This window comes from Salvelinus sp. IW2-2015, unplaced genomic scaffold (genome assembly GCF_002910315.2).
Source record: "Salvelinus sp. IW2-2015 unplaced genomic scaffold, ASM291031v2 Un_scaffold2758, whole genome shotgun sequence".
NCBI lineage: Eukaryota > Metazoa > Chordata > Actinopteri > Salmoniformes > Salmonidae > Salvelinus > Salvelinus sp. IW2-2015.
The window spans coordinates 61,443-79,288 of NW_019944061.1; the positions used below are offsets into that span (position 1 = coordinate 61,443).

Below are 17,846 nucleotides of genomic sequence, written 5' to 3' on the forward strand. Positions count from 1 at the left end.
GGTTTCTCTCTCTCTGTCTTGATCTGGTAGATAATGTATCGTTTCTCTTCTCTGTTTTCTGGATTGGTACGATAATGTTAGTTTTCTCTCTCTGTTCTGGATCTGGTACGATAATGTTCTTGTTCTCGTCTGTCTTGATCTGGTAGATAATGTATCTTTCTGTGATCTGGAATAATGATCGTTCTCTCTCTGTTCTGGTCTGGTAGATAATGTTAGTTTCTTCTCTCTGTCTGGATCTGGTACGATAATGTCTAGTTCTCTTCTCTCTCTGTCTGGATCTGGTACGATATGTCTAGTTTCTCTCTCTCTTCTGTCTGGATCTGTACATAATGTCTAGTTTCTCTGTAGCTGGTACGATAATGTCTGGTTTCTCCTCTCTGTCTGGTACGAATAATGTCTGGTTTCTCTCTCTGTTCTGGATCTGGTAGATAATGTAGTTTCTCTCTCTTGTCTGGATCTGGTAGATAATGTCTAGTTTCTCTTCTCTGCTCTGTCTGGATCTGGTACGATAATGTCTAGTTTCTCTCTCTGTGTCTCTGTTGGATCTGGTACGATAATGTCTAGTTTCTCTCTCTCTCTTCTCTCTCTGTCTGGATCTGTGTAGATAATGTCTAGTTTTCTCTCTCTCTTTCTCTGTCTGTATCTTGGTACGGATAATGTCTAGTTTCTCTCTCTCTTCTCTCTGTCTGGATCTGGTACGATAATGTCTAGTTTCTCTCTCTCTCTCTCTGGTGCCTTTGTTATTTTCCTGAAGTAGTCTCTCGTCTCTCTCTGTCTGGATCTGGTACGATAATGTTATTTTCTCTCTCTCTCTCTCTCTGTCTGGATTGGTACGATAATGTCTAGTTTCTCTCTCTCTCTCTCTCTCTGTCTGGATCTGGTACGATAATGTTAGTTTCTCTCTCTCTCTCTCTCTCTGTCTGGATCTGGTACGTAATGTCTATTCTCTCTCTCTCTTCTCTCTCTGTTGGCTTGTACGATAATGTCTAGTTTCTCTTCTCCTCTTTGTCTGATCTGGTACGATAATGTCTAGTTTTCTCTCTCTCTCTCTCATCTTTGTCTGGATCTGGTAGGATAATGTCAGTTTCTCTCTTCCTTCCTCTCTTCTCTGTCTGGATTGGTACGATAATGTCTTAGTTTCTCTCGCTTCTCTCTCCTCGTCGTCTGGATCTGGTACGATATATGTCTAGTTTCTCTCTCTTCTCTCTCTCTCTCTGTCTGGATCTGGTACGATAATGTCTAGTTTTCTCTCTTCTCTCTCTCTGTCTGGATCTGTAGATAGTCAGTTTTCTCTGCTTCTATCTTCTCTCTCTTTCTCTCTCTCTCTGGTCTGGATCTGGTACGATAATGTCTAGTTTCTCTCTCTCTCTCTCGCTGTCTGGATCTGGTACGATAATGTTAGTTTCTCTCTCTCTCGCTTGTCTGGATCTGGTACGTAATGTTAGTTTCTCTCTCTCTCTCTCTGTCTGGATCTGGTAGATAATGTCTAGTTTCTCTCTCTCTCTCTCTCTCTTCTCGTCTGGATCTGGTACGATAATGTCTAGTTTCTCTCTCTCTTCTCTGTCTGGATCTGGTACGATAATGTCTAGTTTCTCTCGCTGTCTGGATCTGGTATGATAATTGTTTCTGGCTTGTACGAATGTATGTCTTGTCTGATCTGTACGATATGTATCGTTCTGTCTGGATCTGGTACGATAATGTTAGTTTCTCTCTCTTCTCTCTCTGTCGGATTGGACGAATGTCTAGTTTCTCTCTTCTGTCTGGATCTGTACGATATTGTCTAGTTTCTCTCTCTCTCTGTCTGATCTGGTACGATATGTCGTTTCTTCTCTCTTGTTGGATCTGGTACGATTGTCTAGTTTCAGGTTACCCTGAATGCATAGAGAATGTCCCGGCACTGCTCAGCAGTACAAAAGTTGTGTGTGTGGTGTGTATGACACGCGGTGCCCTGTGAGAGAAGTACAGATGTTGGTCTCATGGTTTCAGGGAATTAACCTGGAGAGGCGGGAAGTGGTTTGTTAAGAAAACATCAGGAGTCGGTCACTCATCTTGTTCCCATTGGGTTGCAAGGTTTGTTCAGGCAAATTAACGGTCTGTTTTCCCACAATTGCGAGGCCTTCTGACCGGTACTGCATTCTAATAGTAAACTTCTGACCCTATACTGCATTCTATAGGTAACATTCTGACTGTACTGATTCTAGTAGGTACTTGCCTATACTGCATTCTAATAGGTAAACACTTTGACCCTATACTGCATTCTAATAGGTAACTTCTGACCCTGTACTGCATTCTAATAGGTAACACTTCTGACCCCTGTACTGCATTCTAATAGGTAACACTTCTGACCCTGTACTGCATTCTAATAGGTAACACTTCTGACCCCTGTACTGCATTCTAATAGGTAACACTTTGACCCTGTACTGATTCTATAGTCATTCTGACCCTATACTGCATTAACAGAGGCTGCCCTCTCTGCCTACATTGACTCACCGTGGCCGACTTGTGTGAGACTCGTAAGGCCGCTGGGCCAGACGGATACAGGGGTCGTTTTTCAAGCATGTGCAGACCAGCTGGAAAGTGTCTTCACTAACATTTTAACATCTCCTTGTTCAAGTCTGTAATCCCAAATGTTTCAAGCAGACACCATTTTCCCTGTTCCAAAGAACTCCAAGGCAACCTGCTAAATGACTGTCGTCTGTAGCACCCACATCTGTCACCGTGAAATGCTTTGAACGTCATGTCACACATCAACACCATCATCCCAGTCATGTAGTAAACTTGACTGTAAACTTGTTTATCTGTAACTCTGTGTTGTTGTTTGTGTCGCACTGCTTTGCTTTTGACCCAGATGTAAACGGTAGCTGACTGCAGTGTGTCGTGGGTTTTCACTATGACCCAGATGTAAACGGTAGCTGACTGCGTCGTTTGACTGCTGTGTGACGTTGTGTTTCTGCGATACAGACTGAAGAAGGCAGAGGAGTGCTTCAGACAAGCCAAGGAGAAGGCGACCTACAGTGTCAAACCCAAGCATGCCTCGGGAATCGTAAGTSATCAACCTCACAATATAATTRGCCACTTRATATACGATGACGTTGATGTGATTCTTACTCACCGTTAAAACCTGAAGAAAGCTTTTCTGACAATTTAACTTATTGCTTTTTTTCCCCCAGAAAGCCAAGCTGGGCATGAAGATTTAAGATTGGTGGACGTCTATTTTACTGTGGAGCGAGAGAGACGAGGAACAACCAAGTCGGACTGCATGTACTACTACCGATGAATCACTTAGGCTTTAGAACGAGAACCAAATGACACACTATTCCCTATGTAGGGCACTACTTTAGACCAGGGTCCATAGGGCACATAGGGCTCTGGTCTAAAGTAGTGCACTACATAGGGAATAGGGTGCCATGTGGGACATAAGATACTACTTTTATTTTTGACTCCAAGCAGCTGTCAGTCTGTCCGTCTCCCGTCCTCCTGCCTGCTCTATGGGACCGACTCTGCAGGCTTCTGTTATTAGCTCGTCAGACACACACACATCAACATCCAATCAGAAAGAAGAGGGAAACACCATGGGGTCAGAGGTCAGAGGATGTCATTATACCAGAACTATATAGGATGTCTTCCACAGGGACATACTAAAGGATACCTACTGTAGAGGTACCTGGACTCACCTTCTCCACGGTCCTACCCCCTACTGTAAGAGATACCTGGAGCCATCTTCTCCACAGTCCTACCCCCTACTGTAGAGGATACCTAGGCCACTCTTCTCCACAGTCCTACCCCCTACTGTAGAGGTACCTTGGAGCCACTTCTCCACAGTCCTCACCCCTACTGTAGAGGTACCTGGAGCCATCCTTCTCCACAGTCCTACCCCCTACTGTAGAGATACCTGGAGCCACTTCTCCACAGTCCTACCCCTACTGTAGAGATCTGGAGCCACTTCTCCACATCCTTACCCCCCTACGTAGAGGTATACTTGGAGCCACTTCTCCACAGTCCTACCCCCTACTGTAGAGATACCTGGAGCCACTTTCCACGTCCTACCCCCTACCTGTAGAGATACCTGGAGCCATCTTCTCCACAGTCCTCCACCTACTGTAGAGGTACCTGGAGCCATCTTCTCTACCAGTCCTACCCTACTGTAGAGGTACCTGGAGCCATCTTCTCCCACAGTCCTACCCCCTTACTGTAGAGATACCTGGAGCCATCTTCTCCACAGTCCTACCCCCTACTGTAGAGATACCTGGAGCACCTTTCTCCACGATCCTACCCCCACTACTGTAGACGGTACCTGGAGCCATCTTCCTCTACGTCCTACCCCTACTGTAAGGTACCTGGAGCCATCTTCTCCACAGTCTACCTACCCTACTGTAGAGATACCTGGAGCCATGCTTCTCTACAGTCCTACCCCTACTGTAGAGGTACCTGGAGCGCATCTTCTCCACAGTCCTACTCCCTACTGTAGAGATACCTGGAGCCACTTCTCCACAGTCCTACCCCCTACAGTTATTCTGACCAGACAATGCCACAACATGTTGCCTATTCAAGCTTACCTGTATACCAGGTGACGAGATGTGTGGTTTCCAAAGCCAATATAAATGTGTAATTAGGCTGAAACAGTGGATTGTATATTAAAACACAACCTCATTGGACTGTGAGAGAGGAGACGTGTGAAGAGGACACAGCAGAAGGAAAACACAGCCGTTGTCCAGGATTCATCCACAATGGCTCCCTATTCCTATATAGTACACTACTGTTGATCAGGCCATGCACCCTATTCCTATTATAGTACAACTACTGTTGAACAGTGCCCCATGCACCCTATTCCCTATATAGTACATTAATGGGTGAACAGGGCCCATGCACCCTATTCCTTAATAGTGCACTACGTTTGAACAGCGCCCATGCACCCTATTCCCTACATAGTCACTACTGTTGAACAGGGCCATTGCCCCTATTCCCTATATAGTACACTCACATATATGTTGAACAGGGCCATGCACCCTATTCCCTATATAGCTGCACTCTGTGAACAGGGTTCATGCACCCTATTCCCTATATAGTATACTACTGTTGATCAGGGCCCATGCACCCTATTCCCTATATAGTGCACTACTTTTGACCAAGGACCTATGCACTATATAGTGTTCTATTTGGGATGCAGCCTCTGACAGACAGGTCACGGTACCATCAACACGTTGATGTTCGGTGTTATTGGGGTTTTAGGCCGTTGATCTCCATAAGAGTCATTCATCCTTTTTAATCCCAAACGGATGGCAGCAACCAGTCACCTGAATGTTCTCAACACGTATTGAAATGAAACGTGGTATGGAGGGAGGGAGGCTCGAGGGGGGAGGGTGCTGGGAGGGCGGGGGGGTAAAAAAACGAAGGAGTGTTACCACGTTCTTCAGTCCAAGTCAATAATGGATCAGCTGGTGTTCTCACAGCAACATAATAACTTGAGTAAAGTGAAGAATACAATAAGAATAAAGATCTCTTCTATTAATATATATATCTCTCTGATGCTACACATAATATAAGAGTACCATACATATATATAGATTTAGGGCCATAGTAGGTTGGTGCGTGAGTGTCACTCGTGTGCGAGGGAGCGAGCGCAGAGCGGTTATATGCTGCACACTATATAGCTGTAGTGTCGGAGGAAACATATACTGTACTCTCTCTCACCAGTTTAGAGAGCGGTGTGTCACCCACGGCAGAGAAGAGCTCTCTGTATCCCTTCCTACCAAACCACCCATATATATAAGCTCTGCTCATGGATCCTTCGCTCTCGCGTGGATCCAGCCTAGAGGTTTCCACCCCGGCAGGTTAAGAGCTCCGTCTTGATTAGTTCCTTACTCTCCCAAATTGATAAGCGAGAGTTTCACCCACGCGGTTGACACCAGAGACAGGAGCGTGCGTCTTGATAATCCTTCCTAGCGGACCCTGTAGAGCCGGTTCCGATCCTCACGTTGCAGTAGAAGGAGCTCGTCTTGATATCTCTTTCTGCGTGAGCGCGCACGAGAAGGTTTTCAGAACCGACCCTTCTCTCTTCTGTATCCTTCCTGACCAGTAGAGGAGTCCACCCACGCGCAGAGAAAGAGCTCTCTGTATCCTTCCTGACCAGTAGAGAGGTTCACCCACGGCAGAGAAGAGCTCTCTGTATCCTTCCTGACCAGTAGAGAGGTTCACCCACAGAAGCTCTCATCTGATCCCTGTTCACTCGGTCTAGAAGACCAGCTGTAGAATAGACTTCTGGCATGTTTTACTCACTTCACAAAAAAAACATCACTTCAAAGACATATTTCTACTCTTATCGAGGAGAAAATAAACGACAATTCTGTTGTAAAAGCTGTAAATGTATAAGTTATTCCCTTTTCACTGATCTGAAGTGATGCCATGTGGGTTCGGTAAGAAGACATTTCTAATGTGAGGACAGAGAGGGTTATGGGAAATGTAGTGTGTTGGTTTGATACACATTTGTTAATGTAAAGACAGTGAACAGTCCTAAAGGAATGTTCATTTACATTGAAAAAGTGCATTCAAATAATTGACTCGATTACTAAAAAATAATATATTTAAAATGCTTTTATCAATGTAAAGTAGTATTGTATTCTTTATGTAACATATTTTTGTAAAGATTTTATTTTCTGTCCCCCCAGCATGTTAAATTATCATCCTGGAGTTGTTGGATAAGGTTTATTATTGTAAAATGTTGTTAGTATCTCACTGGATCTCTGCTTGTTTCTGGGAGCAGCAATGTCATTTATCTACAATAAAAAGGAATAAATTCAGCCCTTTTTTGTGGTTTGCAGGTTGATTCTCTRTTGAAGGCGTTATAATCAGAAACGTGTCCTGAAGAGATACGTACGTAATACGAGGCTTCACACTGAGTGGTGTTGTTGATGCTGTAACTTTCATCTTAACTTTTCATAATTCTGACAAAGTTTAAACAAAACACAATGAAATCACAAAAAAAACAATCAAGATAAACTTTCAACTCCGGTATAGATTCAGTATATCATTTATTAATTTATGTAAATATAAATGTTATTGTAATGTAACATTGTAGTGATATAATCTCTCAATCTAATAATAATGTGATATTTATTTGTACAGAATGATATGTTGCTTGTGGAACCCCCGGTAGGCTGTTGATGCAGTGGGACCTTCTACTAACCCAGTCAGTCTCTATTCAACAACCTCCTACCCTCTGTGGAAACCCCCGTAGACTGTTGATGCAGTAGGTCCTTCTACTAACCCAGTCAGTCTCTATCCAACCTCCTACCCTCTGTGGAACCCCCGGTAGGCTGTTGATGCAGTAGGACCTTCTACTAACCCAGTCAGTCTCACTAACAACCTCCTACCCTCTGTGGAACCCCAGGTAGGCTGTTGATGCAGTAGGACCTTCTACTAACCCAGTCAGTCTCTATCCAACAACCTATCTACCAGAGTCCCTCTGTGGAATATGGTCATGTTCATTAGGGCACACATTAGCAACATGTTTATCCACCATCTCTGAACTACAGAGTATATAGTCATGGGTTAATTCTGCCTGGGGTTGTAGAAATGTCCGTTTGTCTCATGTAGAGGGGGGAGGCAGGTAGCCTAGTGGTTAGAGCGTTGGACTAGTAACCGAAAGGTTGCAAGATCAAATCCCCGAGCCGTCAAGGTACAAATCTGTCGTTCTTCCTCTGAACCCAGTGTTCCTAGGCCGTCATTGTAAATAAGAATTTGTTCTTAACTGACTTGCCTCGTTAAATAAAGGTTAAATAAATAAAAAATGCTTGGTATGATCAYCACCGAGCTCCTCCATAGAAATGTCTGTCATACTCAGTACTTCTAAAGAGATCGGCCCCTTCATGTGCCGTCAGTAAAATACATGTCCTCACCATCTTGTACAAACTGTCTCCTGTGAGGTGAGAGGAATATCTGGACGGAATTGTCCAAGATGATAAAAAAAGAGAGAAGCAGAAGGGAGACGAGTATCACTGCTTCCCAGAGTCACTGACGGAGACCGATATACAGCGACACTGTTTGACTCTCTGGATCTTACGGTGCCTGAAGGGCGGCTGAAGGTCGGGACAGTCCAGCTCTACTGTCAGCGTGGTGAACCGCTGCGGTCGGCAGAACGCACAGGACCGGAAAGACTCCTGCTTCGTCTTAACGTGTCGCGGGATATAGAAGGAGTTACACTGGCCGTAGCAGAACCTGTTGATGACGGTACGACTGAGACAGCCCTCCTCGCTCACAGTCTGACGCAGCGGCTGGGTCTTGCACCAGTCACTCTTCAGGTACTTCCTCTCGGTGACGACCAGAGCTTCCTGGCTGGAGGCAAGGATTTCCTGTTTACGGGTGCGTTTGTCAGAGGTGTTGCCGTTCCCCTTGAAGGGGTTGGGGATGGAGCCTTGGAGGCGGGTCTTGCGGGTGTCGCCGCCCACCGCACACAGGACGCCTGCAAGCAGGATTGACAGAACAAACTGCCTGTACATCCTGACAGAGAGAGGAGAGGAAAGGAGGGGTTAGAACAAACTACCTGTACATCCTGACAGAGGAGAGGAGGGGTTAGAACAAAACTACCTGTACATTCTGACCAGAGGAGAGTTAGAACAAACTACTTGTACATCCTGACAGAGAAGGAGGAGGTTAGGACCAAACTACCTGTTACATCTGACACGTAGAGTAGGAGGAGGTTAGAACCAAACTAACCTGTACATTCCTGACAGAGGAGGGATTAGAGCAAAACTAGCCTGTAACATCCTGACAGAGGAGAGGTGGGTAGAAAGCAAAACTACTGATACACTGAATAGACACTCCTGACAAGTAGGAGGAAGGTTAGAACAAAGAGCAGCTGTCATCTTGACAGGAGGAGGTTAGAACAAAACTATACCTGTACATCTAAAAGGGTTACGACTACTGTACAGCGCGAGAGGAGAGGTCTTAGAACAAACTACCTGCTACATCCTGACGAGAGGAGAGTTTAGAACAAACTCCTGAGACAGTCCTGAAGAGAGGAGAGGTTAGTAACAAACTACCTGTACATCCTGACAGAGGAGAGGAGAGAATAGAACAAACTACCTGTTACATCCTACAGAGGAGAGGAGAGATTAGAACAGAACTACAGCCGGTACTCGCTGACAGAGGAGAGGTTAGAACAAACTACCTGTACATACTGACAGAGAGGGGTTAGAACAACTACCTGTCATGCCTGACAGAAGGGAAGAGGAGAGGTTAGAACAAACTACTGTACATCTGACAGAGGAGAAGGTTAGAACACAACTACCTGTACACATGTCCTGACAGGAAGAGGGGTTAGAACAAACTACCTGTACATCCCGACAGAGGAGAGGTTAGAACAAACTACCTGTGCATCCTGACAGAGGAGAAGTTAGAAGCAAACTACCTGTAATCCTGACATTCCACTTTAGTCCACACTTGTTGTTTATGAAGCATATGACAAATACAATTGTATTCTATTTGACTTTGTGACAGGAGCACTATGGGATGGCTGGTTTAAACAAATAATAATAGAAACAGCTTTCTCTACATGGTAGTGTGCCTTCTCTCTCATCCCTCCCTCCTCCCTCCCTCATCTATCTCCCTCCATCCCTCAATCTCCCCCACCCTCCTCCCTCTCTCTTCTCTATCTCCCCCACCCTCCCTCGCTCTCGCTCTCCTCTCTCTCTCTCTCTCCTATTCTCGTCTCTCTCTCTCTCTCCTCTCTCTCATCTCCTCCTACTCTCTCTCTCTCGTCACTCTCTTTCCTTCGTCTCTCCATCCTCTCATTCTTCCTACTCTCTCTCTCTCTCTCTCTCTCTCTCCTCTCGATTGCAGTACAGTGATGTCTGATCATTGGGGGTTCAGTAAACCCTAAGGCTCTTTCCACTGAGTTCACTTAGGTTTCACTCGGGACAGGAAGTGGCAGATTAACTCTTAATATTGTCACTTTGTCTCACTTCATGCTTCGCAGGATCCACGGCTAGGAACTAATGGATTAAGTAGGGAGAACTGAGGGAGCCACTGTCAGACAGACATCTATTGAAGCAGCAGTGGCAATATAATACTTTGAAAACCGTTTTTAAGAGTTGGAAATGGAGATCTACAAATAACCTCTTAAACCGTCGCTCTTAGCTTGCCATCCTTGCTCTCCGTCCTCCTGCAGCTCCTTCCTATCTGGGCTCAGCTGCTGCGGCGAATAAGCTCCTTGCTCACTCCTGCTGCTCCTCTCTCTCCTCGCTCCTTACTCCTTCTCTCATCCTTGCTCTCTCCTTCTCTCTCCTTGCTCTCTCCTCGCTCTCAGATGTTTCTGCTTTTGAACTAAAATACACAAAAGGTTTATCATTATCTTCAGTGAAGTCAACACTAATGAATGAGATCTGATCTCAGCCCAAGAATAGTTTTCCTGAGCCATGATGATCTCCAAACCGTTCTGATTCTGGTGTACCTGTTTGTAAACTGTCAGGCGCAGTGGTTTCCACTAGCTGGGGCCTGAGTGAACGAGTCGTCCGGTTGGCGACCAAGCCTGTGGCTTGTTGGCAGGGACAGATGAGAAACGGGAGGGTGAAGATGCAGCCTGAGTCTGTCTGTCTGCAGGCTCTGGAAACTCTGTTATTATATGTGTAGCCCATCAAACATACATATCATGCAGTCTCACTCCTGAATCTGATTGGCTTCAGAGTGAATGGATGGTGGATGGAGGAGGGGGTCCTCAGTGAGTCATGTGGGGAGGGAGTCCTCAGTGAGAGGTCATGAGAGGGAGGAGGGTACCTCGCGTGCAGTAGATGATGGAGGAGGAGTCCTCAGTGTGAGTACATGAATAGAGAGGGTCCTCAGGGAGTAAGAGGAGATCAATGAGTCTGAGGAGGGAGGAGGGGTGCCTCAGTGGAGAATCATGATGGAGGAGTCCTCAGTGGAGTCAGATGGAGAGGGAGTCCTCAGTGGAAAGTGGTCACATGATAGGGGGAGTCTAAGGATGGACGTCGATGATAGGATAAAGCCTCGTGGAGTAGATGGAGTCCTCAAGTAGTATATGGATGGAGTAGGGAGTACACAAGTGGGTCCGGAAGTAGATGAGGGATGGAGGAGGAGGTCCTCGTGGAGTCATGATCCGAGGGAGGGAGTCCCTCCCGATGGAGTCATGATGGAGGGGAGGGAGTCCCGTGGAGTCATAGGGAAGCTCCTCGTGGCAGTGCCAATGAGAGGAGGGGGGTCCTCAGCTGGAGTCATGTGCAAGCGGGAGGGGCAGGGTCCTCAGTGGAGTCTAATGATGGAGGGGGGGGAAGGTCCTCAGTGGTCACTGCATGGAGGAGGGGTCCTTCAGTGGAGTCATGATGGAGAGGCGGGGCGTCCTCAGTGAGTCATGATGGAGGGAGGGAGAGTCCTCAGTGGAGTCATGATGCCGCAGGGAGGATCCTCGAGTGGAGTCATGATAGGAGATCGTCAGTGGAAAAGACTGAGGAGAGTCCTCCGTGGGAGTACAAAATGAGTCGGAGGGCCGGGAGTCTAGTGGAGTCATGGGAGGGGTGGTCCACCGTGGAGTCATGATGGAGGAGAGGGAGTCCTCAGTGGAAAACATGAAACCTCTCCCTTATATTTTGTCTCTCTTAAAGTCACTCTCTGAGGCTTTCTGTCTATGGCTATCCCGTAGGTAATGTTGGGAAGTAAGTAATTCTAGGACGACCTGAAACCTGCTGAACGTCTTCCTAGAGTCCACCTAACACATCTTTGAGGTCTTCCTATGTCACTATCTTCTGGGTCTTCCTATGTCAAACTAACAACGTCTTCTGAGGTCTTCCTATGTCCACCTACCAACGTTCTTCTGAGGTCTTCCTATGTCCACTATCTTCTGAGTCTTCCTAATGTCCATCTAACACGTCTTCTGAAGGTCCTTCCTATGTCCACTAACACGTCTTCTGAGGTCTCCTATGTCACTATCTTTGAGGTCTTCCTATGTCCACTAACAACATCTTCTGAGGTCTCCTATGTCCCTAACACGTCTCTGAGGTCTTGCCTATGTCCACTATCTTCTGAGGCTTCCTATTCCACTATACACATCTTCTGAGGTCTTCCTATGTCCACTAACAGTCTTCTGAGGTCTTCCTATGTCCACTATCTTCTGAGGTCTTCCCATGTCACTAATCTTCTGAAGGTCTTCCCTATGTCACTAACACATCTTCTGAGGTCTTTCGCTATGTCCACTATCTTCTGAGGGTCTTCCTATGTCCACTAACACGTCTTCTGAGGTCTTCGCTATGTCACTATCTTCTGAGGTCTTCCTATGTCCAACTATCTTCTGAGGTCTTCCTATGTCCACTATCTTCTGAGGTTCTTCCTAATGTCCACTATCTTCTGAGACCTTCCCTATGTCCACTATCTTCTGAGGCCATTTTGATTTGTAACTGAAGCATGTATTAATTTAACAATGATTCAACAATTCTAACTAATTCTCCTCATCCTTCCGGCAGTCCCATTGGCTGCACACCACATTAACTGATTGTGGGCATTTATAAAGGAACATGCTATATGTGGTTTCTCTACCACAGCAAGAACATTAGCCGGAGCTGCTGTGTGGACACGGGCTGCTGGCAACCAAATGCCACTTTGGCACAAACACACCCACACAACACACAGACACCACAGACACACACACACAGACACACACACACACACCCACACACAGCATCACAAGACCCCCAAGACAGACAACACACTCCACACACAGACACACCCACACAGACACACCAGACACACACACACACACCAGACACAGACGGGCACAACAGGCACACAGACACACAGACCCCCCCCCCCCCCCCTTCCTGCTGGCTGTTGAATAATTGCCCACCAGCTGAGAGATAGTCCTTAGTTGCCCGGCCTGCTGTTCCGTTCAGAAGTGGATTCTCAGCTACTTAGTTCACCCACATGTGGTTCTGTGTTCCAGGGCCCAAGGTCAAAGGTAGTGCACTATGTAGGGAAAAGGGATCCTATTTGGGACACTCTAACAACAGCCAACAGGCTGAGCCCACTTGGTCAGGCTGAGATGGTTTCATTCAGAGGTGAATGTGGGCTGCTGTGGTTGATTGTGGAGGGTCAATTAGCTGCTGGCTGTGTGGGGGGCGGAGGAAGCTTGCTGGCTGGGGTTGGGGGTGGGGGCGCTGGCCTGGGGTGGGGGCTTTGCTTGGCTGGGGTGGGGGTGGGGGTGGGAAGCTGACCCTGAGTGTGGTGGGGGGTGGGGAGCTGCTGGCTGGGTGTGGTGGGGGGTTGGGAGCTTGTGGGTGTGGTGGGGGTGGGAGCTGCTGGGTGTGGTGGGGGGGTGGGAGCTGCTGGGGTGTGGTGGGGGGAGGAGCTGCTGGGTGCGGTGGGGGGGTGGGAGTTTGCTTGGTGTGGTGGTGGGGAGGGAGCTGCTGGGTGTGGTGGGGGGGTGGGAGCTGGCTGGCTGGGGGTGGGAGCAGCTGGGTGTGGTGGGGGACTGGGGGTGGGGAGCTGCTGGCTGTGGTGTGGGGGTGGGAGCTGCTGGCTGTGGGTCGGGGGGTGGGAGCTGCTGGCTGTGGTCGGGGGGTGGGAAAGTGCTGGCTGGGGTGGGGTGGGGTGAGGAGCTGCTTTGGTGGGGTGGATTTCACAGGGCAAAAGCAGCAAACCGTCCAGGGGTCTGTGTTGTCAGCCACCACGGTCAGCCAACCGCAGCCCAGTCAGCCAACCGCAGGCCGCCAGTCAGCAAACCGCCGCCCAGTCAGCCAACCACAGCCCCAGTCAGCCAACCACAGCCCCAGTCAGCCACACAGCCCCGTCAGCCACCACAGCCCCAGCAACCGATCCAGGGACACCACAGGCCCGGCCCAGCAGGGGGAAGGCAGTACCCAGCTGTGAGCATCCCTGCGCTGGGCTGGTCAGACCTGGGGCTGCCTTCTCAAGGTGGCATTTTTCAGAGGTTATCTCCTGGGTAAACTACCAACAGCATGGAAAAGACCAACACTGGGTTTACTGTAGGTTGGTTTAACCTACCGCTGGGTTCCTGCTCAAACACTGCCCTACCTCTTGCCCTACCCCTGTGCTTCTGACCTCTTTCTCCCCTCTCCTCTCAGATGAAATCTCGCGTCTTGTGACGGCCGCCGCGCCAACAGACCTCGCTCCGCTTGGACGCTATCCCCTCCTCTCTTCTCCAGACCAATTTTCGGAGACCGCTTCTCCCTTACCTCCCTCGCTCATCAACTCATGCCCTGACCGCTGGGCTTACGTCCCTTCCGTCTTCAAGAAGAGCGAGAGTTGCCACCCCCTTCTGGAAAAACTACAACTCGATCCCTCCGATGTCAACAACTAAGACCAGTAATCCCCTTCTTTTCTTTTCTCTTCCAAAAACTCTGAACGTGCCGTCCTTGGCCAGCTCTCCCGCTATCCTCTTCTCAGAATGACTTCTGATCCAAATTCAGTCAGGTTTCAAGACTAGTCATTCAACTGAGACTGCTCTCTCTGTATCACGGAGGGGCGCTCCGCACTGCTAAAGCTAACTCTCTCTCCTCTTGGCTCTATCCTTCAGACCTATCGGCTGCCTTCGATACTGTGAACCATCAGAATGCCTCCTCTCACCCCCTCCAGTTGGCATCCTCCGGCGCGGCCCACGCTTGGATTTGCGTCCTAACCGACAGGTCGCTCCCTACCAGGTGGCGTGGCGAGAAATGCTGTCTGCCTCACCACGTGCTCTCACCAACTGGTGTCCCCCAGGGCTCTGTTCTAGGCCTCTCCTATTTCTTCGCTATACACCAATGTCACTTGGCTCTGTCATAACTCACATGGTCTCTCCTATCATTTGCTATAGGGCAGACGACACACAACTAATCCTTCTCCTTTTCCCCCTTCTGATGACCAGGTGCGAATCGCAATCTCTGCATGTCGGCAGACATATCAGGTGATGACGGATCACGCACCTCAAGCTGAACCTCGGGCAAGACGAGCTTGCTCTTCCTCCCGGGGAAGGACTGCCCGTTTCCATGATCTCGCCATCAGGTTGACAACTCCATTGTGTCCGCTCCTCCCAGGAGCGCTAAGAACCTTGCGTGATCCTGGACAACACCTCTGTCTTCTCAACTAACATCAAGGCCGGTGGCCCGTTCCCTGTAGGTTCATGCTTCTACAACATCCGCAGAGTAAACGACCCTGCCTCAAACAAGGAAGCGGAGCAGGTCCTAATCGCAGTGCACTTGTCATCTCCCGTCGGATTAACTGCAACTTTTCCGCTGTTGGCTGGGCTCCCTGCCTGTGCATTAAACCCCTACAACTCATCCAGAACGCCGCAGCCCGTCTGGTGTTCAACCTTCCCCAGTTCTCTCACGTCACCCCCGCTCCTTACGCTTCTCATCCACTGGCTTCCAGTTGAAGCTCGCATCCGCTACAAGACCATGGTGCTTGCCTACGGAGCTGTGAGGGGAACGGCAACCTCAGTACCTCCAGGCTCTGAGATCAGGCCCTACACCAAAACAAGGGCACTGCGTTCATCCACCTCTGGCCTGCTCGCCTCCACTACCACTGAGGAAGTACAGTTCCCCCGCTCAGCCCAGCTCAAAACTGTTCGCTTGCTCTGGCCCGCCCAATGGTGGATACAAACTCCCTCACGACGCCACGGACAGCGGAGTCAATCACCACTTCCGGAGACAACCTGAAACCGCCCACCTCTTTACAGGAATACCTAGGATTAGGATAAAGTCATCTTCTCACCCCCCCCCCCCCCACCCCCTTAAAAGATTTAGATGCAGCTATTTGTAAAGTGGCTCGTTTCCACTGGACTGTCATAAGGGAAATGCAGCCAATTTGTAAGTCGCTCTGGCATAAAGAGCGTCTGCTAAATTGACTTAAAAATGGTAAAATGTAAATGTAGCACAGTAAGCCATGTTACTGTAAGGTTGGGTTCACTAATAACACTGTAGCCATGGTTACTGTAGGTTGGTTCAACCTAATAACCTGTAGCCATGGTTTACTGTAGGTTGGTTCCCCTAATAACACTGTAGCCATGGTTAACTGTAAGGTTGGTTCCACCTAATAACACTGTAGCCATGGTTCACCTAATAACACTGTGCCATGGTTACTGGTAGGTTGGTTCACCTCACAACACTGTTAGGCCATGGTTACTGTAGGTTGTTACCTATAACACTGTACCCATGGTTACTGTAGGTTGGTTCACCTAATAACACTGGTAGCCATGGTTACTGTAGGTTGGTTCACCTAATAACACTGTAGCCATGGTTACTGTAGGTTGGTTCACTCTAATAACACTGTAGCCATGGTTACTGTAATGTTGGTCACCCTAATAAACACTGGTAGCCATGGTTACTGTAGGTTTGGTTCACCTACTAACAACTGTAGTCCATGGTTACTGTAGGTTGGTTCACCTAATAACACTGTAGCCAATAGTTTACTCTGTTAGGTTGGTTCACCTAATAACACTGTAGCCATGGTTACTGTAGGTTGGTTCACCTACTAACACTGTAGCCATGGTTACTGTAGGTTTGGTTCACCTAATAACACTGTACGCCATGGTTACTGTAGGTTGGTTCACCTAATAACACTGTCGCCATGGTTACTGTAGGTTGGTTCCACGCTAACAACCACAGAATCATAAATTCTGTACCACTGTTCTCAGTCTGAAGCCAATAAGGTGGTCTGAGATCATCCCCTGCCTCCCTCCCTCCATCCCTGCCTCTGCTTCCCTCCACCCTGTCCTCTCTTCCTCCATCCCTGTCTTCTCTCCATCCCTGCCTCTCTCCCTCCATCCCTGCCTCTCTCCCTCCCATCCTGCTCTCTCCTCCATCCTGCCTCTCTCCCATCCATCCCTGCCCTCTCTCCCTCCATCCCTGCCTCTCTCCCTACCATCCCTACCTCTCCTCCATCCCTGCCTCGCCTCCATCCATCCTGCCTTCTTCCCTCATCCCTGCCTCTCTCCCTCCATCCCTGCTCCTCCTCCATCCCTGCCTCTCTCCCTCCATCCCTTGCCTCTCTCCTCCATCCCTCGCCTCTCTCCTCCACCCTGCCTCTCTCCCCCATTCCCTGCCTCTCTCCCTCATCCCTGCCCTCCATCCATCCATCCCTGCCTCCTCCCATCCATCCCTGCCTCCCAGCGCCTCTTTCCCTGTCTCGCCGCTCCATGCCTGCCTCTCTTCCCTCCCCTCCCCACACTCTCGTCTCCCCGCCTCCCTGCCTCTCTTCGCCTCCCCTCCCTGCCTCTCTTCCCTCCCCTCCCACACTCTCGTCTCCCCCTCCCAGCCTCTCGTCTCCCCCTCCCCAGCCCTCGTTCCCCTCCCAGGCCTCTCGTCTCCCCCCTCCCCACCTCCTCGTCTCCCCCTCCCCAGCCTCTCGTCTCCCCCTCCCCAGCCTCTGGTCGTCTCCCCCTCCCAGCCGCCAGCCCGCTTCGCCTTCCTTCCTCCCCCCGTTCTCCCCCTCCCAGCCGTCTCGCCTCTCCTTCCTCCCCCGTCTCGCCTTTCTCTCCCACCTTTCCTACCCCCGTCTCCCCGCCTCTCCTTCCTCCCCCCCGTCTCCCTTTCTCTCCTTCCTCCCCCCGTCTCCCCGCCTCTCCTTCCTCCCACCCGTCTCCCGCTCTCCTTCCTCCCCCCGTCTCCGCCTCTCTTCTCCCCCCGTCTCCCCGCCTCTCCTTCCTCCCCCCGTCTCCCCCGCCTCTCCTTCCTCCCCGTCTCCGCCGCCCTCTCCTTTCCCCAGTCTCACTGCCTCTCGCTTCCACCCCCTCTCTCCCTGCCTCTGTCTGTAGTGGTCCCCTAACGCTGCTGCTGTCTGTAAACGGTCCCCCTAACGCTGCTGTCTGTAACGGTCCCCCCCTAACGGAGCTGTCTGTAACGGTCCTC

The 17,846-nt window shown here is 49.3% G+C and overlaps 2 protein-coding genes and 2 long non-coding RNA genes across 5 annotated transcripts in view; 1 reads left to right on the forward strand and 3 right to left on the reverse strand.

The window, feature by feature from the left end:
• LOC112074684 (uncharacterized) overlaps positions 1-3,783 on the forward strand; it is a 16,906-nt gene extending 13,123 nt beyond the window's left edge. Inside the window, exons 2-3 of one of the 2 annotated variants that reach the window (XR_002894805.2) lie at positions 2,962-3,043; positions 3,171-3,783. This is a non-coding gene — a long non-coding RNA (uncharacterized lncRNA). Of the gene's footprint in view, positions 1-2,846; positions 3,044-3,170 lie in introns of those variants that run through there. The other variant, XR_011477074.1, reaches the window with a different exon arrangement.
• Positions 3,784-3,839: 56 nt separating this feature from the next.
• LOC139025484 (uncharacterized) lies at positions 3,840-4,504 on the reverse strand. The gene is made up of 5 exons (XR_011477075.1): positions 4,464-4,504; positions 4,328-4,371; positions 4,139-4,281; positions 4,034-4,095; positions 3,840-3,904 (listed from the first exon to the last, which is right to left on the reverse strand). It is a non-coding gene; the product is annotated as an uncharacterized lncRNA (long non-coding RNA).
• Positions 4,505-7,011: 2,507 nt separating this feature from the next.
• On the reverse strand, positions 7,012-9,084 carry LOC112074685 (gremlin-2). Its single transcript, XM_024141805.2, has 2 exons — positions 9,036-9,084; positions 7,012-8,579 (listed from the first exon to the last, which is right to left on the reverse strand). The coding sequence occupies exon 2, from the start codon at positions 8,493-8,495 to the stop codon at positions 7,992-7,994; it is 504 nt and encodes a 167-aa protein (XP_023997573.1). The 5' UTR covers positions 8,496-8,579; positions 9,036-9,084; the 3' UTR covers positions 7,012-7,991.
• A 4,012-nt stretch (positions 9,085-13,096) lies between these two features.
• On the reverse strand, positions 13,097-14,989 carry LOC139025485 (uncharacterized). The gene is made up of 2 exons (XM_070440625.1): positions 14,925-14,989; positions 13,097-13,598 (listed from the first exon to the last, which is right to left on the reverse strand). Exons 1-2 carry the CDS (start codon positions 14,987-14,989, stop codon positions 13,097-13,099), a joined length of 567 nt encoding a protein of 188 aa, XP_070296726.1.
• Between the last annotated feature and the right edge of the window lie 2,857 nt (positions 14,990-17,846).